The 22517-nt window shown below is 49.7% G+C and overlaps 1 protein-coding gene across 3 annotated transcripts in view; it reads left to right on the forward strand.

Annotated features, from left to right (window-relative positions):
- LOC139268664 (L-selectin-like) overlaps positions 1-22517 on the forward strand; it is a 79812-nt gene that overhangs the window by 15884 nt on the left and 41411 nt on the right. For 2 of the 3 annotated variants that reach the window (XM_070887190.1, XM_070887192.1), the window contains exon 2: positions 4480-4583. The exons of the other annotated variant lie outside the window; for it this stretch is intronic. In XM_070887190.1, coding sequence (XP_070743291.1) covers positions 4482-4583 — 102 coding nt within the window. In that variant the 5' untranslated portion in view covers positions 4480-4481. The remainder of the gene's footprint in view (positions 1-4479; positions 4584-22517) is intronic. 3 annotated transcript variants of the gene reach the window in all.

Consider the following 22517-nt stretch of genomic DNA (forward strand, 5'->3'; position numbering starts at 1 on the left):
AGGACCTGGGTGGGTCCGTCTCCCGACCAATTTTAGCTGTTAATCTTCCCAGTTTCCACTGGCTGGGTGGAGTTACAATGCCCCTTTTGTATCCTGGCAAAATATGATAGTGAGCAACAGTGCATCAATTACCCCATTATCAATTCCACTCACTGGGGTGGGCCTCTTGAATATTAATACCTTCCAATGGCCCGAGTAACATTGCGCTCCAGTAAAATGCTGCCAACCAAACGTTTGAACAAATCCCACAAGCTTTTTGTATTTGACTTAAATAGCTTGACCCATTCCATAGACATGAAGCACAGGCAAATGAACTATACTCTGCAACAGTTGCATCAGGTTAAGGTGGGACATGATTTCTGTGTTAACTCTTTATGCAATGTGATAGAATTATTGAAGCCAATACCATGCTAAATCTTGGACACAATGCTTCATTTTTGCCATTGCAAAAATAATGTGCATCATCATCAATATTACATCTGATCATGAAATTCACACATGAACTTCCAATACAAACCAAACCACTAGGCAACAATCAAGAACTGGCAACTCTAGCTGATTTCAATAGATTTGAGCACATAAACTAGGCTAGCAGTTGTGCAGTACTGAGGTAGTGCTGCAGTGTCTTGTGCATGGGACATTAAACCGAGGCCCCGTCTGCCCCCTCAGCTGGACATAAAAGATCCCACAGCACTATTCAAAGAAGAGCAGAGTTCTCCTGGTGTCCTGGCCAATACTTATTCTTTAATCAACACCTAAAACAGATGATTTGGTCATTGCTGTTTATGGAACCTTGCTCTGTGCAAATTGGCTGCCGCATTTCTCACACTACAACAGTGACTATATTTAAAAAGTACTTAATTGGCTGTAAAGCGTTTTGAGACGCATGAGATATGCTGTATAAATGCAAGTCCCTTCCCTTTCTTTCTTAGTTTCCCTTTCCATAACTCAGGCATGCTGAGGGATTGAGACAACCCTACTAACACTCCTGACGAGTTATATAAGAACCATAAGAACATAAAAATTAGGAACAGGAGTAGGCCATCTAGCCCCTCGAGCCTGCTCTGCCATTCAACAAGATCATGGCTGATCTGGCCATGGACTCAGCTCCACTTACCCGCCTGCTCCCCATAACCCTTAATTCCCTTATTGGTTAAAAATCTATCTATCTGTGATTTGAATACATTCAATGAGCTAGCCTCAACTGCTTCCTTGGGCAGAGAATTCCACAGATTCACAACCCTCTGGGAGAAGAAATTCCTTCTCAACTCGGTTTTAAATTGGCTCCCCCGTATTTTGAGGCTGTGCCCCCTAGTTCTTGTCTCCCCAACCAGTGGAAACAACCTCTCTGCCTCTATCTTGTATCCCTTTCATTATTTTAAATGTTTCTATAAGATCACTTCTGAACTCCAACGAGTAAAGACCCAGTCTACTCAATCTATCATCATAAGGTAACCCCCTCATCTCTGAAATCAACCTAGTGAATCGTCTCTGTACCCCCTCCAAAGCTAGTATATCCTTCCTGAAGTAAGGTGACCAAAACTGCACGCAGTACTCCAGGTGCAGTCTCACCAATACCCTGTACAGTTGGAGCAGGACCTCCCTGCTTTTGTACTCCATCCCTCTCGCAATGAAGGCCAACATTCCATTCGCCTTCCTGATTACCTGCTGCACCTGCAAACTAACTTTTTGGGATTCATGCACAAGGACCCCCAGGTCCCTCTGCACCGCAGCATGTTGTAATTTCTCCCCATTCAAATAATATTCCCTTTTACTGTTTTTTTTTCCAAGGTGGATGACCTCACATTTGCCGACATTGTATTCCATCTGACAAACCTTAGCCCATTCGCTTAACCTATCTAAATCTCTTTGCAGCCTCTCTGTGTCCTCTACACAACCTGCTTTCCCACTAATCTTTGTGTCATCTGCAAATTTTGTTACACTACACTCTGTCCCCTCTTCCAGGTCATCTATGTATATTGTAAACAGTTGTGGTCCCAGCATCGATCCCTGTGGCACACCACTAACCACAGATTTCCAACCCGAGTAGCGGGGCTAATACATGGGTGGGGATTCGCATGGCTCTGCCCATCATGAGCTTGTACGGGGAGTACCCCGTGCTCTTTGACTGGCTGGCCCGGATCCCCATGAGGACCAGTGGTAGGACCTCTACCCACCTCTTGTACCCTGTCTCTTTATGCAACCTTTCTTTTATAGTGCAGTTTAAACACTCCACAGGCCCGGATGACTGCGGGTTGTGGGCGACATGCCATTTCCCTTTGATGCCGAGCACTTGAAGGGTCTCCTGCATCACCTGCCCGGCGAAGTGACTCCCCTGGTCGGACTCCATATATTGTGGTAGTCCCCACTGGGAGAACACATCCCTGACCATGATCCTAGCTATTCCCAGAGCAGTAGCTGTTCGGCATGGGAAGGCTTCCATGCATTTGGTGAATACATCCACCAACACTAGGCAGTACTTGTAGCCTCCCTGGGCACTGGGTAGGGGCCCGATGTAATCGACCTGGATTGACTGCCAGGGTCCCTCTACCCTCCTGATATGTCCCATAGACACCTTTCTTTTCTGGGGGTCGGGGTTGTTGGCAGCGCACACCAGATAGCTGGCGCAGAATTTGTGGACATCTTCCCCGAGTCCCGGCCACCACCTTGCCTGTTCCACCCATTGCCAGGTGCTCTCAGGTCCGGGGTGTCCTGCTCCTGGACCCTCGTGGGCCAGCTGGAGGAATTCTCTCCAGTGTTGTTGCGGAACCACCCATTGCTCCCCCCTGAACAGCATGCCTTCTTTAATGGCAATAGCTGCGACACCTTATGGATCGTCTACCATTTGCCCTTTAGCTAGCGTGTTCAGGACAGTTTTGAGGATGGGTTCTTGGGTCTGAACCATTTTCAGGACCGGGGGCAATGCTATCCCTGCCCTCCCTGTCATCCCAATCCTGCCCCTGACTGCTGCGATGGGTCTGGATTGTACGGATCCCAAAGCTTGCCCGTGCGGGCACCTTGCTTGGCCAACATGTCAGCCTGCTGGTTTCCCTTGCTACAGACTTCAGTGGTGGAATGTGCCTTCACTTTATGTATATAGATCTTCCCTTCTTCCCCCACGGCTGTCATGATCTTTTCCAGTAAGGGCTTAATTGCCAGGGGTCTCGGTCTACGGATTTATATCCGCGGCAGGACCAGATAGCCAGGTACTCCATACATGAATTGCATGTGAACATACTGTCTGAGCAAATCGTATATAGGGTGGGGAATTCTTCGGGGTGTGTGACTACATACACCACCGCAGATAGTTTAGCGTGCTGGGCGCTCATAGTGCTGGGGAGTTTAATCGCCAGGGCAATGCCTGCCTCGGGGTCATAAACTCCGCAGCCTGTGAGTCGTTCACCCACAGATACCGTGCTTGAACCGTCCACATAGATCTCTCGGCCTGTGGGGTGTAACCCAGCCCGAAAACCTATGTTAATTTCCCATACCCCTTCTACGGAACATCGGTGGGCTGTCCGTGGATAGATCATGTTGGCTGCGAGCCTTTGCTCACAGAGGCCCTTTACCCTTAGGTCCATTTGAGAGAGGAGCAGGGTCCAGCGAGCAATGCGGGCACTGCTCACTGTCCCATTCTTGATTCTCCCATCCAGGAGCATTTGGGTGGGCATATGGTGGGTAAGGAGTGTAATAGGGGACCCCACTGTGAAGATCAGTGATCTTTTCACAGCCTAGTGGCCAGGAGGTGCCGCTCACAGTAAGAGTATCCCTTCTCCACGTCCGTGAGTATCCTGGAGGAGTAGACCACTGGTCTCAGCCGGCCATGCCACACCTGGAATAGTACTGCACTCAGGCTGTCCCCGCTGGCTGCTATTTCCAGGAAGAACTCTCTACCCCCATCAATAGCTCCTAGAGCTGGCGCGGTCTGCAGGTCTTTCTTGAGCTGGATAAATGCTGCCTCGCAATCTATGTCCCATTTCCACTCCACTCCCTTGTGTAGGAGTCAGAGCAGAGGGGCTGCTGTGGCTGCATCATCCGCAATGAAATCTCTGCAGTACCCGGTCAGCCTTAGAAAAGATCTTACTCCTGTTACTGTGTTGGGGACTGATAACTTCTGCACTGCTTCCCTTCTAGCTTTGTCAATGGTCCTTTCCCCAGTGCGCACAGCCAGTCCCAAGAATTTTACTTACTTCAGGCCGATCTGTGCCTTCTTGGGATTCACTTTAAACCCTTCTTCTTTCAGCAGCTCCAGCAGTTCAGCCAGCAGTGGGCCATGCTCCTCCCCTTCATTGGTGAACAGGAGCAGGTCATCCACATACTGTACTAGCTGCTGGGGTCTGCTGAAACTCTTTAAACAGTTGGCCATACATTGGTGGAAAATGCTAGGGCTGTTATGGAAGCCCTGAGGGAGACAGTTCCAAGTATATTGCTGTCCTTTAAAGGTAAAAGCAAACTTGTACTGATCTTCTCTTCTTAAAGGTATGGACCAGATCCCGTTGGAAATATCCAGCACTGTGAAGATGGTCGCGGAGGCTGGGATACTCCCAATGAGGTCGCCGACAGCAGCAACAGTGGATGCACAGGTGGGAATGTTACGGTTGTGTCATGTATTCAACCAGCATTGTAACCCATGTATAATCTGACCTAAGTTGTACATTGTGAGAACAATGACCACTTGGTGGTGAACTTGTGGGAGACACTTCTAACCTGGACCTTCAGATATAAAAGGGGAAGCTCCATCCACTTCCATCACTTGAGTGCTATGGAATAAAGGATAGGTCACAGACTGACCTTCTCTCAAGCATGGGCCTCGTGTGCATTTATACTGTATAGTAAGGATGTATCAATGGCAACGAGAAACTGGGATTTAAACCACGCGAGCATGGCCACGAGCAGAACAGACGAGAGGTACTGTGTTAAGGAATGGTTGGGACAGAGATTCAGCATTGTTAAAGCAGCACACAGTTCTCCAGGCAGACAAGGGCAGTCGGGCATGCCCCAACATGTAGTCGAACCCAGAGGGGGAGTTCGACAGAGACAATCCAAGCTGAACGGCGATTCACGCCATTGTAAGGGACAATATGGCCAGTTATGGGGCCATCAACATCTGTTAATGGCGCACTCAAAGACAATAACAGGGGCAGTCAGGAACGATCGACTGGCAAGAGACCTTTTGTTTCAAACAGCAGCTCATGTTGGAGGCGTGGAGGCACACACTCAGCCGGAGTTTGCAGAGATGAGCAAAATACCTGCAGAAATTGCAGAAATGAACGCTGGGGGAAATCGCTGGAAGCTGAAGTTCAGAGAGTTCATGTGGAGCACATATACAGTTCATACACCAGGACGCCACCGATAATGATGAAAGTGCTCCTCAATGGCATCCCAGTATCAATGGAGCTAAGCACGGGGGACAGCCAGTCCCTGATGGGTATCAAACAGTTCAAAAAGTTGTGGGCGTCCAAGGCCAGGAGGCCAAAATTATTGCCGATTGACGCACAGCTACGGACATACACAAAGCAGATCATTCCGGTGCTAGGCAGCGCCACGGTAGTCATGACCCACAAAGATTCGGAGAACAGGGTGCCACTCTGGGTTGTCCCAGGGGACGGTCCCGCACTACTGGGGAGGAGTTGGCTTGCTGTCATGAACTGGAAATGGGGCGATGTCATGCAATTTCCTCTGTGGAGCGAGTATCATGCTCACAGATCCTGGACAAATTTGACTCATTATTTCAACCTGGCATTGGCACTTTCATGGGGGCCAAGGTAGTGAGTCACATAAACCCGGACGCCAGGCCAGTACACTACAAGGCCAGAGCGGTGTCGTACGTGATGCGGGAAAAGATAGAAGGCGAATTGGACCGCCTGCTGAGGGAAGGAATCATCTCGCCAGTCTAATTCAGCGAGCCCGATTGTGCCGGTGCTCAAGGCGGATGGGGTCGGTCAGGATATGTGGCGATTACAAGGCCACCATCAATCGGGTGTCACTCCAAGACCAGTACCCGCTACCGAGAGCGGAGGACCTCTTTGCGACGCTATCCGGTGGCAAACTTTTTTCAAAATTGGACCTGACCTCAGCTTACATGACCCAGGAGCTGGCGAGTGAGTCGAAGAAGCTGACCACCATCACGACACACAAGGGTTTGTTTGAGTACAACAGATGTCCGTTCGGGATTTGCTCGGCAGCCGCGATCTTCCAACGAAATATGGAAAGCGTCCTCAAGTCGATTCCAGGGACGGTGGTTTTTCAGGACGACATCCTCATCACGGGTTATGATACTGAAGAACACCTCCACAACCTGGAGGAGGTGCTACGCAGACTGGACCAGATCGGACTGCGACTGAAAAGGAGAAGTGCGTCTTCCTAGCTCCAGAGGTAGAATTCCTGGGAATGAGGGTAGCAGCAGACGGGATCAGCTCTACTGCGTCCAAGACGGAAGCGATCCAGAGAGCACCCAGACCCCATAACACGACGGAGCTGCGTTCATTCCTGGGGCTCCTGAACTATTTTGGTAACTTTCTTCCCAAATTGAGCACGCTGCTAGAGCCGCTACACGCGCTCCTATGCAAAGGTCGTGAATGGGTCTGGGGGGACAGCCAGGAAAGGGCTTTTAATAGAGCACGCAATTTGTTATGTTCCAACAATCTGTTAACGTTATATGACCCATGTAAGAAACTTGTTTTAACGTGCGATGCGTTGTCCTATGGTGTCGGGTGTGTGTTGCAGCGTGTCAATGCCAAGGATCAGTTATAGCCAGCAGCTTATGCCTCCAGAAGTCTGTCCCAGGCAGAAAGGGGCTACGGGATGGTAGAAAAGGAGGCGCTCGCATGTGTATATGCGGTAAAGTAAATGCACCAGTACCTGTTTGGCAGGAAATTTGAGCTGTAGACAGATCACAAACCCCTAACGTCCCTTTTGGCCGACAACAAGGTCATAAATGCAAACGCATCGGCCCGCATACAGAGGTGGGCACTCACGTTAGCCGTCTATGACGACACAATTCGGCACAGACCGGGCACCGAAAACCACGCCGATGCACTCAGCAGGCTCCCACTAGCCACCACTGAAGGGGCTACCGAGCATGCTGCTGAGATGGTCATGGCTGTTGAAGCTTTCGGAAGCGAAGGCTCACCCGTGACAGCCCATCAGATTAAAGTCTGGACAAATAGAGACCCGCTATTGTCTCTAGTCAAGAAATGTGCCCTGAATGGGGACTGGGCAGCCACGTACAGGGCATACCCTGAGGAATTTAAACCATTTCACAGGCGCAGGGATGAACTATCAATTCAGGCTGATTGCCTACTGTGGGGAAACCGCGTAGTCATGCACCAGATGGGCAGAGAGGTGTTCATCAGAGAACTCCACAAGGAGCACCCAGGCATTGTCACGATGAAGGCAATTGCCAGGTCACACGTTTGGTGGCCAGGAATAGACGCAGATCTGGAACTTAGTGTTCGCAGGTGCAACACATGTGCCCAGCTGGGCAATGCGCCCAGGGAAGCCCCCCTTAGCCCCTGGCCATGGCCCGCCAAGCCTTGGTCACGAATCCATGTGGACTATGCAGGTCCTTTCATGGGAAAAATGTTTTTGGTTGTAGTAGGCGCCTACTCCAAATGGATCGAGTGTGACATTTTAAATTCAAGCACATCCTCTGCCACGGTAGAAAGTCTACAGGCAATGTTCACCGCCCACGGTCTACCGGACATCTTGATCAGCAATAATGACCTGTGCTTCACAAGCACTGAATTCCAGGACTTCATGGCAGGCAATGGAATTAACCATGTCAGAACGGCACCGTTCAAGCCGGCCTCAAACGGCCAGGCAGAACGAGCAGTGCAGATAATGAAACAGGGGATGCTCAGAATCCAAGGGGGTTCCCTACAATGCCGCTTATCACGCCTCCTGTTGGCCTACAGATCCTGACCACACTCGCTCACAGGGGTTCCACCCGCAGAGCTGCTAATGAAAAGGACGCTCAAAATCCAGTTATCCCTTATACACCCCACCATGAAAGAAATTATCGAGAGCAGGCGCCAGTCACAATATGACTACCATGACAGGAATGCGAGGGCGCGATGTATTGATGTAAATGACCCTGTTTTTGTCCTCAACTACGCTGCAGGGCCCAAATGGCTCGCAGACACTGTAGTTGCCAAAAAGGGGAATAGGATTCTGGTAGTCAAACTTACCAATGGACAAATCTGCCACAAACATGTGGATCAAACAAAAAGGAGGTTCAGCAACCCCATAGAAGAAGCAGAGGAAGAACACGATATAGAGTTCACTCCTCCACAGGTGACCGAACACAGGAACCAAAGGGAGGAGAGCCCAGTCACTGTGGGCAGTCTGGACAGGCCTGAGGCACCGCAAACAGCAGACACTCAGGCCAGCGACCAACAACCGGAGCCCCAACTCAGGCGCTCTACAAGAGAGCGTAAACCACCAGAGAGACTCAACCTGTGATTCCCAATAAGACTTTGGGGGGGAGGTAAAACATAGAAACATAGAAAATAGGTGCAGGAGCAGGCCATTCAGCCCTTCTAGCCTGCACCGCCATTCAACGAGTTCATGGCTGAACATGAAACTTCAGTACCCACTTCCTGCTTTCACGCCATACCCCTTGATCCCCCGAGTAGTAAGGACTTCATCTAAATCCCTTTTGAATATATTTAGTGAATTGGCCTCAACTACTTCCTGTGGTAGAGAATTCCACAGGTTCACCACTCTCTGGGTGAAGAAGTTTCTCCTTATCTCGGTCCTAAATGGCTTACCCCTTATCCTTAGACTGTGACCCCTGGTTCTGGACTTCCCCAACATTGGGAACATTCTTCCTGCATCCAACCTGTCCAAACCCGTCAGAATTTTAAACGTTTCTATGAGGTCCCCTCTCACTCTTCTGAACTCCAGTGAATACAAGCCCAGTTGATTCAGTCTTTCTTGATAGGTCAGTCCCACCATCCCGGGAATCAGTCTGGTGAATCTTCGCTGCACTCCCTCAACAGCAAGTATGTCCTTCCTCAAGTTAGGAGACCAAAACTGTACACAATACTCCAGGTGTGGCCTCACCAAGGCCCTGTACAACTGTAGCAACACCTCCCTGCCCCTGTACTCAAATCCCCTCGCTATGAAGGCCAACATGCCATTTGCTTTCTTAACCGCCTGCTGTACCTGCATGCCAACCTTCAATGACTGATGTACCATGACACCCAGGTCTCGTTGCACCTTCCCTTTTCCTAATCTGTCACCATTCAGATAATAGTCTGTCTCTCTGTTTTTACCACCAAAGTGGATAACCTCACATTTATCCACATTATACTTCATCTGCCACGCATTTGCCCACTCACTTAACCTATCCAAGTCACTCTGTAGCCTCATAGCATCCTCCTCGCAGCTCACACTGCCACCCAACTTAGTGTCATCCGCAAATTTGGAGATACTACATTTAATCCCCTCGTCTAAATCATTAATGTACAATGTAAACAGCTGGGGCCCCAGCACAGAACCCTGCGGTACCCCACTAGTCACTGCCTGCCATTCCGAAAAGTACCCATTTACTCCTACTCTTTGCTTCTTGTCTGACAACCAGTTCTCAATCCACGTCAGCACACTACCCCCAATCCCATGTGCTTTAACTTTGCACATTAATCTCCTGTGTGGGACCTTGTCGAAAGCCTTCTGAAAGTCCAAATATACCACATCAACTGGTACTCCTTTGTCCACTTTATTGGAAACATCCTCAAAAAATTCCAGAAGATTTGTCAAGCATGATCTCCCTTTTACAAATCCATGCTGACTTGGACCTATCATGTCACCATTTTCCAAATGCGCTGCTATGACATCCTTAATAATTGATTCCATCATTTTACCCACTACTGAGGTCAGGCTGACCGGTCTATAATTCCCTGCTTTCTCTCTCCCTCCTTTTTTAAAAAGTGGGGTTACATTGGCTACCCTCCACTCGATAGGAACTGATCCAGAGTCAATGGAATGTTGGAAAATGACTGTCAATGCATCCGCTATTTCCAAGGCCACCTCCTTAAGTACTCTGGGATGCAGTCCATCAGGCCCTGGGGATTTATCGGCCTTCAATCCCATCAATTTCCCCAACACAATTTCCCGACTAATAAAGATTTCCCTCAGTTCCTCCTCCTTAATAGACCCTCTGACCACTTTTATATCCGGAAGGTTGTTTGTGTCCTCCTTAGTGAATACTGAACCAAAGTACTTGTTCAATTGGTCTGCCATTTCTTTGTTCCCCGTTATGACTTCCCCTGATTCTGACTGCAGGGGACCTACGTTTGTCTTTACTAACCTCTTTCTCTTTACATACCTATAGAAACTTTTGCAATCCGCCTTAATGTTCCCTGCAAGCTTCTTCTCGTACTCCATTTTCCCTACCCTAATCAAACCCTTTGTCCTCCTCTGCTGAGTTCTAAATTTCTCCCAGTCTCCAGGTTCGTTGCTATTTCTGGCCAATTTGTATGCCACTTCCTTGGCTTTAATACTATCCCTGATTTCCCTAGATAGCCACGGTTGAGCCACCTTCCCTTTTTTATTTTTACGCCAGACAGGAATGTACAATTGTTGTAATTCATCCATGCGTTCTCTAAATGTCTGCCATTGCCCATCCACAGTCAACCCCTTAAGTATCATTAGCCAATCTATCTTAGCCAATTCATGCCTCATACCTTCAAAGTTACCCTTCTTTAAGTTCTGGACCATGGTCTCTGAATTAACTGTTTCATTCTCCATCCTAATGCAGAATTCCACCATATTATGGTCACTCTTCCCCAAGGGGCCTCGCACAATGAGATTGCTAATTAATCCTCTCTCATTACACAACACCCAGTCTAAGATGGCCTCCCCCCTAGTTGGTTCCTCGACATATTGGTCTAGAAAACCATCCCTTATGCCTTCCAGGAAATCCTCCTCCACCGTATTGCTTCCAGTTTGGCTAGCCCAATCTATGTGCATATTAAAGTCACCCATTATAACTGCTGCACCTTTATTGCATGCACTCCTAATTTCCTGTTTGATGCCCTCCCCAACATCACTACTACTGTTTGGAGGTCTGTACACAACTCCCACTAACGATTTTTGCCCTTTAGTGTTCTGCAGCTCTACCCATATAGATTCCACATCATCCAAGCTAATGTCTTTCCTAACTATTGCATTAATCTCCTCTTTAACCAGCAATGCTACCCCACCTCCTTTTCCTTTTATTCTATCCTTCCTGAATGTTGAATACCCCTGGATGTTGAGTTCCCAGCCCTGATCATCCTGGAGCCATGTCTCCGTAATCCCAATCACATCATATTTGTTAACATCTATTTGCACAATTAATTCATCCACCTTATTGCGGATACTCCTTGCATTAAGACACAAAGCCTTCAGGCTTGCTTTTTTAACACCCTTTGTCCTTTTAGAATTTTGCTGTACAGTGGCCCTTTTTGTTCTTTGCCTTGGGTTTCTCTGCCCTCCACTTTTCCTCATCTCCTTTCTGTCTTTTGCTTTTGCCTCCTTTTTGTCTCCCTCTGTCTCCCTGTATAGGTTCCCATCCCCCTGCAATATTAGTTTAACTCCTCCCCAACAGCACTAGCAAACACTCCCCCTAGGACATTGGTTCCAGACCTGCCCAGGTGCAGACCGTCCGGTTTGTACTGGTCCCACCTCCCCCAGAACCGGTTCCAATGCCCCAAGAATTTGAATCCCTCCCTGCTGCACCACTGCTCAAGCCATGTATTCATCTGCGCTATCCTGCGATTCCTACTCTGACTATCACGTGGCACTGGTAGCAATCCCGAGATTACTACTTTTGAAGACCTACTTTTTAATTTAGCTCCTAGCTCCTTAAATTCTTTTCGTAGGACCTCATCCCTTTTTTTACCTATGTCGTTGGTACCAATGTGCACCACGACAACTGGCTGTTCTCCCTCCCATTTCAGAATGTCCTGCACCCGCTCCGAGACATCCTTGACCCTTGCACCAGGGAGGCAACATACCATCCTGGAGTCTCGGATGCGTCCGCAGAAACGCCTATCTATTCCCCTCACCATCGAATCCCCTATCACTATCGCGCTCCCACTCTTTTTCCTGCCCTCCTTTGCAGCAGAGCCACCTACGGTGCCATGAACTTGGCTGCTGCTGCCCTCCCCTGATGAGTCATCCTCCCCAACAGTACTCAAAGCAGTGTATCTGTTTTGCAGGGGGATGACCACAGGGGACTCCTGCACTTTCTTTATTGCACTGCTCTTCCTGTTGGTCTTCCATTCCCTATCTGGCTGTGGACCCTTCTCTTGCGGTAAGACCAACTCACTACACGTGATACTCACGTCATTCTCAGCATCGTGGATGCTCCAGAGTGAATCCACCTTCAGCTCCAATTCCGCAACGCGGACCGTCAAGAGCTCGAGGCGGATACACTTCCCACACACGTAGTCGTCAGGGACACCGGAAGTGTCCCCGAGTTCCCACATGGTACAGGAGGAGCATATCACATGACCGAGCTCTCCTGCCATGTCTTAACCTTAGATACCCTTAAATTGGTAATAACAATGTTATAGTTCACTTACTGATATAAAAAATAAAAGAAAAGCTACTCACCAATCACCAGCCAATCACTTACCCCATTGGCTGTGACGTCACTTTTTGATTACTTTCTACTTCTATTTTGCTTTCTCTCCCGCTGTAGCTGCACCGGTACGCCTTTATAGGCCGCTCCCGCCTCTCACCAACTGCCGCTGGCTCACGATCTCCCGCTGGGCTTTTGACAGGTCGCTCCCCTCTCACCAACTGCCGCTGGCTCTCGATCTCCCACTGGGCTTTTGACAGGTCGCTCCCCTCTCACCAACTGCCGCTGGCTCTCGATCTCCCGCTGGGCTTTTGACAGGTCGCTCCCCTCTCACCAACTGCCGCTGGCTCACGATCTCCCGCTGGGCTTTTGACAGGTCGCTCCCCTCTCACCAACTGCCGCTGGCTCTCGATCTCCCGCTGGGCTTTTGACAGGTCGCTCCCCTCTCACCAACTGCCGCTGGCTCTCGATCTCCCGCTGGGCTTTTGACAGGTCGCTCCCCTCTCACCAACTGCCGCTGGCTCACGATCTCCCGCTGGGCTTTTGACAGGTCGCTCCCCTCTCACCAACTGCCGCTGGCTCTCGATCTCCCGCTGGGCTTTTGACAGGTCGCTCCCCTCTCACCAACTGCCGCTGGCTCACGATCTCCCGCTGGGCTTTTGACAGGTCGCTCCCCTCTCACCAACTGCCGCTGGCTCACGATCTCCCGCTGGGCTTTTGACAGGTCGCTCCCCTCTCACCAGGTGATGTCATGTATTCAACCAGCATTGTAACCCATGTATAATCTGACCTAAGTTGTACACTGTGAGAACGATGACCACTAGGTGGTGAACTTGTGGGAGACACTCCTAACCTGGACGTTCAGATATAAAAGGGGAAGCTCCACCCACTTTCATCACTTGAGTGCTATGAAACAAAGGATAGGTCACAGACTGACCTTCTCTCAAGCATGGGCCTCGTGTGCATTTATACTGTATAGTAAGGACGTAACAGGTTGAGTACTCGATAGTCCACCGTGGCTCTCCAGGATTGTCCGATTTCTTAACCGGCCACAATGGAGAGTTCACATGGGTAGCTATTGATCTCAATTTCCCCTGTTTAACTAAAGAACCCAAGGCTGTTTCCATGTCTGCCTCCGCCTCCCTGGGGAAGTTGTACTGTTTCTGTGGTCGGGTCATGGGGTCTCCATCTATGCTAACCTCAACCCCGTTTATCCTTCCACAGTCATGTTTGTGAGTGGCAAAAGCTGCAAGGTTTGCCCTCACATACTCTTGGTACTCCATCAGAGTGTTACTGACCAGTGATTCAAGGTCGTAACCCTCCTTTGGCTTCATGGTGCACACTGTCCTTTTTCACCATTTTTCTGGGATACCCATCACCTCACTCTCCTGTCCCGTACATACTAACCCCCAAAGACAGTGGTTTCTTAAATCCACTAGGATCCCGTGGCTTAGAATGAAGTCAGCCCCCAGGATCCCTCTCCCTTCCTGTTCCCACTTCATCAGGACACAAGTCCACTTGGTGTGGAGTGTTCCTAAATGAATAGAGAGCGGAACGGGGAATGAGCCAGCCTGCTCAGTGCCTGTGAAACCCACCAAGCTGTAGGGGAACCCGCTAGTTAGAGGTGAGGCAGCGAGGTTAGCTGCATAGACAAGGGTGCTTGAGGCACTAGTATCCAGCAGGTAAGTCCCTTTCACCCTTTTCACTTCCATCTGAACGGTCGGTCTCGCCACGCATCATACTCGAGGGAACACAGTTGAACAGGTTGCGCCTGTCCTAGTTACTGTTTTGGCTGGGATGGGGCAGATGGGGTTTCATACCGGTGGTGGCGGCTACCCTCCCAGGGCCATCTAGCATTGTTCGGAGCGCAGTCAGGAAGGTATCAAACGTGTGGGGAGGGACTGGCTTCTCGGTCTCGGTGGTTTGGGCAGGGGCTGGAGAATTCTTCCCTGCGCTACTTTTCCATGGATTCCTACAATCCTTCCTCCAGTGCCCACTCTTTCCGCACCCGAAGCAGGTACGTTTTGTATCAGAGGGGTTGCCCCCCTCGTGGCGCCATTTTCTCTTATCCTGACTAGGTCTGATCTCGTGGATCCTTCCCTTGGGTGGGTGCTCTTCTGTCCCCCTGCCGTTCTGGTAAGCTAGGGTCAGTTGCCTGACCACTCCCTGTTCGGTGGCCTGGGGATCTCTCGGGTCAAACCAGCCTCAGCCTTTGTTCTTATACGTGGTAAACTGTTTGCCACCAGGCTTCGGAGCCACTGGGCTCTCTCGTCCTGGCTTAAATGATTCCGGTCGAGGTCCCGTCCACAGGCGCTCTGGTACACAGGCCACAGTCTGTCTGCGAAAGCCTGTGGGGTTTCCCCTGTGAGCTGCACTGTTTTCGCTACTCTGGAGAAGGGACTCCCGTCATTACAGCCCATGGTTTCTAGAATGTCTTCCTGGATGGCGGCACATGTTTTCTGCCCCCTTTTGCTCTCGGCAGAGAGGGACTGGTACAGCTTGCCGTCCAGTGAGAGGAGGAGCATCTTTGCTATCTCGGCATCATCACACCCATTAATATCCCCTGCCTGTTCCACTTCCATAAAGTGAATCGAGCGTTCTCCCTTTGGAGTGAGCTTTCCCAGGTGACTCATCATAGCCCTAAGCTGTTGTGTCGAAATCTCGACTCCCGATAAACGACTCAGACACCTTCAGCTCCGGCAGAAGTTTCTTTAATTTACTTGCAGCAAGGGGGAAGATCTCACCCAGTCAAAGGCTAGGTGGAGACTCCCCGAAATTGTACAATTTCACGAGATAGTTATACAGTAAAACCCAAGTTATGGCCTCTCGCTTGTGTATTGGCTCTGTCTCGCAGTCAGTGAATACAGATAGAGAGTTAATTACTACATCCTTGTCCTGACATGGTTTCCAGATATTTCCTTTTGTCAGGGTTATTAGTTGGCCAGCCGGCCATTACTCGATGAGACTGTGGTAATGAGCTATTACCTGCATTGCATTGTCAGGATTGTTCAGTTTCCTGGTCAGTTATCTTTTTGCATCAAATGGATGAGGTCTGTACAAGAGATAATGGCTGGTGGTTTGAGTACTTCGAAAAGAGTGGGGTGGCGTGGAACTGGTGTCGTATAGACAATAGGAGAGCACCATGCGGGGGGGGCGGGGCGGGGGGTACGTGTCTCAGCAGGACTTGCCTCCCAGCTGTCTGGTGGCTATCAGCCATTTCAAGCCAGGTTTAGCTGTTTATGCAAACCGACTGCTTGTTGCAGAAATTCCTGGAAGGACCAGAACTCCATTTTGTTTTATATTACAAAAGGGCACAACAATACAGTGTGGTACAGCTTAGATAAAAATATTTTTCCACAGTTCGGTAGTGTGGGGAACCACAAATTGAACTTCCAGGGGCCCCAGACCCCCAGCACCGGTGGCTGGGCCAAACTTCTGTTGCTGGACCGGGCACATTGGCCCTGGCTCTGGCTCTTTCTGCTCTGGCTCACCTACCCCTCCTCCCTGCTGCCAAACCGAGCTGAAACCCAGCGCCACAGGTGGTGGTGGTCCGCTATCCCTGTCCACCCCGCAACTTGTTCGCCCCTCCTGCTGCTGAACCAGTGTAGTCACCAGTGCCACAGATGGTGGTTGAACAGTTTCCTCCTCTTCCAGGTTTACCTGGGCCATACCCGGGTTTATTAGACATATACTGTTGTGTATCTGTAAAGCATGCACTCCCATGTTCCGCCACCAGGGGATGCATCCACTGAAGTCCCAAGGGATCCCAGCATCACTTGGGAGCACTGTATATAAGCCGGTCCCCAAGGCCTGTTCCTCACCCTGGAGTGTCTTAATAAAGACTGAGGTCACTGTTACTTTAACCTCCCTGTGTGCAGTCTCATCTGTGTTAGGAACACAATAACTGGCAACGAGTATACGAATCCAACGCAAAGATGCAGCAAACTGTGGGCATCCTGGAGAAGTTCTCGGAGGGTGAGGACTGGGAAGCCTATGTCGAACGGCTAGACCAGTACTTTGTAGCCAACGAGCTGTACGGATAAGGAAGCGCTGCAAAAAGGAGAGCGGTCCTCCTCACAGTCTGCGGGGCACCGACCTACAGCCTCATGAAGAATCTTCTGGCTCTGGTGAAACCCACAGATAAGTCGTATGAGGAACCGTGTACACTGGTTTGGGAGCATCTTAACCCGAGGGAGAGCGTGCTGATGGCGAGGTATCGGTTCTACATGTGCCAGCGATGTGAAGGTCAGGAAGTGGCGAGCTACGTCGCCGAGCTAAGGCGACTTGCAGGACAATGTGAGTTTGATGGCTACCTGGAGCAAATGCTCAGAGACTTTTTTGTACTAGGTATTGGCCACAAGACCGTCCAACGAAAACTTTTGACTGTAGAGACACTGACCCTCAGTAAGGCCATTGCAATAGCACAGACGTTTATGTCCACCAGTGATAACACCAAACAAATCTCTCAGCACACAAGTGCTAGCAATGTTCATAAATTAACTGGAACTGTGTTTGCGAGCAGAAATGTACAGGGCAGAAACCACGAGTCTGCAACTGCCAGCAGGCCTCAGGTGACCCAGATGACTCAGAGTCCGTAACAAAGGATGAATGCAAGGCAATTCACACCTTGTTGGCGTTGTGGAGGCTTCCATTCAGCCTATTCATGTTGCTTCAAAGGATATGTTTGCAAGGGCTGTGGAACAATGGGGCACCTCCAATGAGCTTGCAGACGAGCTACAAGCTCTGCAAAACCTGCTAACCACCACGTGGCAGAGGAAGATCAGTCCACGGTGGATCAAAGCAATTTTGAGCCTCAGAGAGAGGAGGCAGATGATGAAGTACACGGGGTGCACACATTTTCAACGAAATGTCCACCTATAATGCTAAATGTAAAATTGAATGGCTTATCCGTGGCCATGGAACTGGACACTGGCATTAGCCAATCCATCATGAGTAAAAAGATGTTTGAGAGACTGTGGTGCAACAAGACACTCAGACCAGCCCTGAGCCCCATCCACACGAAACTGAGAACGTACACCATGGTCAAGGCCACCTACGAGGGCACGGTGCACGAACTGCAACTCTGGATTGTCCCGGACAATGGCGCCACACTGCTTGGAAGGAGCTGGCTGGGCAAAATCCGTTGGAACTGGGATGACATCCGAGTGCTATCACATGTCGATGAGGCCTCATGTACCCAGGTTCTGAACAAATTTCCTTCCCTTTTTGAGCCAGGCATTGGAAACTTTTCCAGGGTGAAGGTGTGGATCCACTTGGTCCCAGAGGCACGACCCATTCACCGCAAGGCGCGAGCGGTACCTCACATGATGATGGAGAGAATGGAAATTGAGCTGGACAGGCTGCAACGTGAGGACATCATCTCCCCAGTGGAATTCAGCGAGTGGGCCAGCCCAATTGTTCAAGTACTCAAAAGTGATGGCACGGTCAGGATTTGCGGCGATTATAAAGTAACTATTAATCGTTTCTCGCTACAGGACCAATACCCGCTACCTAAGGCAGACGACCTATTTGCGATGCTGGCAGGAGGCAAGACGTTCACCAAGCTCGACCTGACTTTGGCCTACATGACGCAGGGGATGGAGGAGTCTTCGAAGGGCCTCACCTGCATCAACATGCACAGGGGACTGTTCATCTACAACAGATGCCCGTTTGGAATTCGGGACACTGTCGAGCACCTAGAAAACCTGGAGGCGGTCCTCCAGCAACTGGATCGCATAGGGCCGGCTGAAGACGTTGAAATGCGTCTTCATGGCAACAGAAGTGCCGTTTTTGCGGAGAAAGATCACGGCGGACGGCATTCGGCACACAGAAGCCAAGACAGAGGCTATCAGGGATGCGCTCAGGCCACAGATCGTCACGGAGCTGCGGTCGTTCCTGGGACTCCTCAACTATTTTGGTAACTTCCTACCGGGATTAAGCACGCTCTTCGAGCCCCTACATGTGTTATTGCGTAAAGATGAGAACTGGATATGGGGAAAAAAAGCAAGTAATTGCTTTTGAGAAAGGCAGAAACATTTTATGCTCCAACAAGCTGCTTGTATTGTCTAACCCGTGTAAAAGACTTGTGCTAGCATGTGATGCATCGTCGTACAGAGTCGGTTGTGTATTACAACAATCTAACATTGTGGGGAAGTTGCAACCTGTCGCCTATGCCTCCAGGAGCTTGTCTAAGGTCGAGAGGGCCTACAGCATGATTGAGAAAGAGGCATTAGCGTGTGTGTTTGGGGTAAAGAAAATGCATCAGTACCTGTTTGACCTCAAATTTGAGCTGGAAACCGATCACAAGCCTCTCATATCCCTGTTCGCTGAAAACAAGGGGATAAATACTAATGCCTCAGCCCGCATACATAGGTGGGCACTATACCATCCGCCACAGGCCAGGCACCGAGAACTGTGGGAATGTCTCAGTCGGCTACCATTGCCCACCACAGGGGTGGAAATGCCGCAGCCTGCAAACTTGTTGATGGTCATGGAAGCATTTGAAAGTGATAAATCACCTGTCACGGCCCGCCAGATTAGGACTTGGACTAGCCAAGATCCTCTGCTGTCCCTAGTAAAAAAACTGTGTTCTGCATGGGAGCTGAGCCAGCATCCCCGTTGAAATGCAAGAGCTAATCAAGCCATTCCAGCGGCGAAAGGACGAGCTGTCCATTCAGGCAGACTGCCTGTTGTGGGGTAACCGCGTAGTGCTACCCAAAAAGAGTAGGGAGACATTCATCTCGGATCTCCACAGCACATACCCGGGTATAGTAATGATGAAAGCGATAGCCAGATCCCACATATGGTGGCCCGGTATCAACTCTGACTTAGAGTCCTGTGTACGGCAATGCAGCGTGTGTGCTCAGTTGAGCAACGCGCCCAGAGAGGCACCACTAAGTTTGTGGTCCTGGCCCTCCAGACCATGGTCAAAGATCCATGTCGACTATGTGGGCCTGTTTCTCGGTAAAATGTTCCTGGTGGTGGTGGTAGATGCTTTTTCAAAATGGATTGAACGTGAAATAATGTCGGGAAGCATCGCCACCGCCACCATTGAAAGCCTGAGGGCCATGTTTGCCACCCACGGCCTGCCGGACATACTGGCCAGTGACAACGGGCCATGTTTCACCAGTGCCGAATTTAAAGAATTCATGACCCGCAATTGGATCAGACATGTCACCTCGGCCCCATTTAAACCAACCTCCAATGGGCAGGCAGAGCGGGCAGTACAAACAATCAAACAGAGCCTTAAACGAGTCACAAAAGGCTCACTCCAAACCCGCCTGTCCCGAGTACTGCTCAGCTACCACACGAGACCCCACTCGCTCACAGGGGTGCCCCCGGCTGAGCTACTCATGAAAAGGACATTTAAAACTAGACTCTCGCTGGTTCACCCCAACCTGCATAATCAGGTAGAAAGCAGGCGGCAGCAACAAAATGTAAACGATGGTCGCGCCACTGTGTCACGGGAAGTTGATCTGAATGACTCTGTGTATGTGCTAAACTATGGACATGGTCCCAAGTGGATCGCGGGCACGGTGATAGCTAAAGAAGGGAGTAGGGTGTTTGTAGTCAAACTAGACAATGGACAAATTTGCAGAAAGCACCTGGACCAAATGAGGCTGCGGTTCACAGACTGCCCTGAACAACCCACAGCAGACACGACCTTTTACGAGCCCACAACACACACCAAAAGGATCAACAACACCACCCCGGACCAGGAAATTGAACCCATCACGCCCAACAGCCCAGCAAGTCCAGGCTCACCCAGCAGCCCTGCAGTGCCAACAACACGCCAGCCCAGCGAGGGCACAGCCAACACACCAGAACAGACATTTGTACCGAGGCGGTCCACCAGGGAAAGAAAGGCTCCCGACTGCCTCACCTTGTAAATAGTTTTCACTTTGACTTTGGGGGGGTGATGTTGTGTATCTCTAAAGCATGCACTCCCATGTTATGCCACCAGGGAGTGCATCCCCTGAAGTCCCAAGGGATCCCAGCATCCCTTGGGAGCACTATATATGAGCCGGCCCCTAACGCCTGTTCCTCACTCTAGAGTGTCTTAATAAAGACTGAGGTCACTGTTACTTTAACCTCCCTGTGTGCAGTCTGATCTGAGTTAGGAACACAATATATATCATGCCTTTTGCCTTGGACAGGACAAGGGTTAAACTTTTGATTTGTTGCTGGCGGGGACCATGGTCTCCTGACTGAAACCTGTTAGTGCTAGCTACTTTATATGCTGCCTATACGTCTCTTAATTTCTCCTCCAGCTCTTTTACTTGAAGGGTGGAGGCGAGTGTTTTCCTCCCGCAGTATCTTTTCATTATTTTTAGCCTCGGTAACCTGACATTGAAAATAGTCCTGACTGTTCTTAAACCTTTCCATTTGCTGGGCCTTTCCATGTTTTAGCTTACGGAGTTCTTCCCATAACATTTCTTCTGCCAACGCCCTTTCATGTGATGTTTCTGCGCACTTCCATAGTTCTGCCTGTAGTGACCCAACGGTTTTGTCTCTGAGTTGGACCTGTCACTATAGACAGACAAACCAAATTGCCTTTTCTACTGATTCTTTGTGATCCTTGCTTGCTGTCCACTGGGCTGCAGCGTCTCCCGGACGCTCAGCGCGCAATAGACCAAGCGCCCACTCTTTAGTGACATTCACTTTCTTATACACATAGGAGGAAATCCTCTCTTCCATCTTCGTTCTTCCTTCCAAACCAGCACCCTTTGCATCACATCCCTTATACCAAAGTCCTGCCGCGGTCGCCATTTTGTAAGGGGTGGTCTTGGGGGTCAGGTTCACCTCTGACCTTCTGTGCGGTTCGAATCGCTCCCACTCCCTTGGGTTCTAGACTCTGGATTTATTTGGGGGACATGATAAAATGCAAGAGACAACCGGTTTGGTGCAAAAGAACTTTGATTTTATTACAGGCAAGAAAATATAATGTCAAACTTATAATTACTCAAATAAAAAAATAGTACATCACACATTCACACACAGTGAATAATACACCTCCCACCTCCCAATACCTAACACTGACTAGATTAGACTCCCAAGGCAGACAGGGACTATGCTTACCAATTTTTTATGGTCAGTTAGCAGTAGTTCGCGATTTCGGGGTTCGCTGGATTCTGTAGGCTCTGCTTGCCGTATCCCGAACGTCGGAGAAGACTTCTTACTGCGCAATCTTCAGTTGGGTGGTGTCCGCTGATGTGGTAGGGCGCGTTTTGGACTTAAGGGGTAAGTACCCATTTTCTTTCGTTAGAAATAGGTTTCAAAGTCTTTTTAGATAATGTTTTCACCTGTTGGTAGTCAGGCCTAGGTTGTAGAGTGGAAACTTTTGATTCTTTAGTTTCTTCCTTGCGGAGTTTTGTTTCGAAGTTGGTCGATCGCGGTGCTTTTGGTGGTACCATGTTGGCTGTGGTCGGTTGCTGCCGCGATGGTGATGCTCTTTTTGATTTCAGGATGTCGAGGCTGGAAAAGTTAGTTACAACTGCTGCGGTGGTCTCTCTCCCTTCTTAATCCTGTATGATGCTATGCTGCTGTGTGCATACCTTCTTTTAAACATGGCAACGTCTTCTGAGGCAGTAGCATATCCTTTGTTAAAGCAGGGCCCGGTTATAGAAACATAGAAACATAGAAAATAGGTGCAGGAGTAGGCCATTCGGCCCTTCTAGCCTGCACCGCCATTCAATGAGTTCATGGCTGAACATTCAACTTCAGTACCCCATTCCTGCTTTCTCGCCATACCCCTTGATCCCCCTAGCAGTAAGGACCTCATCTAACTCCTTTTTGAATATATTTAGTGAATTGGCCTCAACAACTTTCTGTGGTAGAGAATTCCACAGGTTCACCACTCTCTGGGTGAAGAAGTTCCTCCGCATCTCGGTCCTAAATGGCTTACCCCTTATCCTTAGACTGTGACCCCTGGTTCTGGACTTCCCCA

The sequence above is a fragment of the Pristiophorus japonicus genome, chromosome 8, assembly GCF_044704955.1.
Source record: "Pristiophorus japonicus isolate sPriJap1 chromosome 8, sPriJap1.hap1, whole genome shotgun sequence".
NCBI classification, from domain to species: domain Eukaryota; kingdom Metazoa; phylum Chordata; class Chondrichthyes; family Pristiophoridae; genus Pristiophorus; species Pristiophorus japonicus.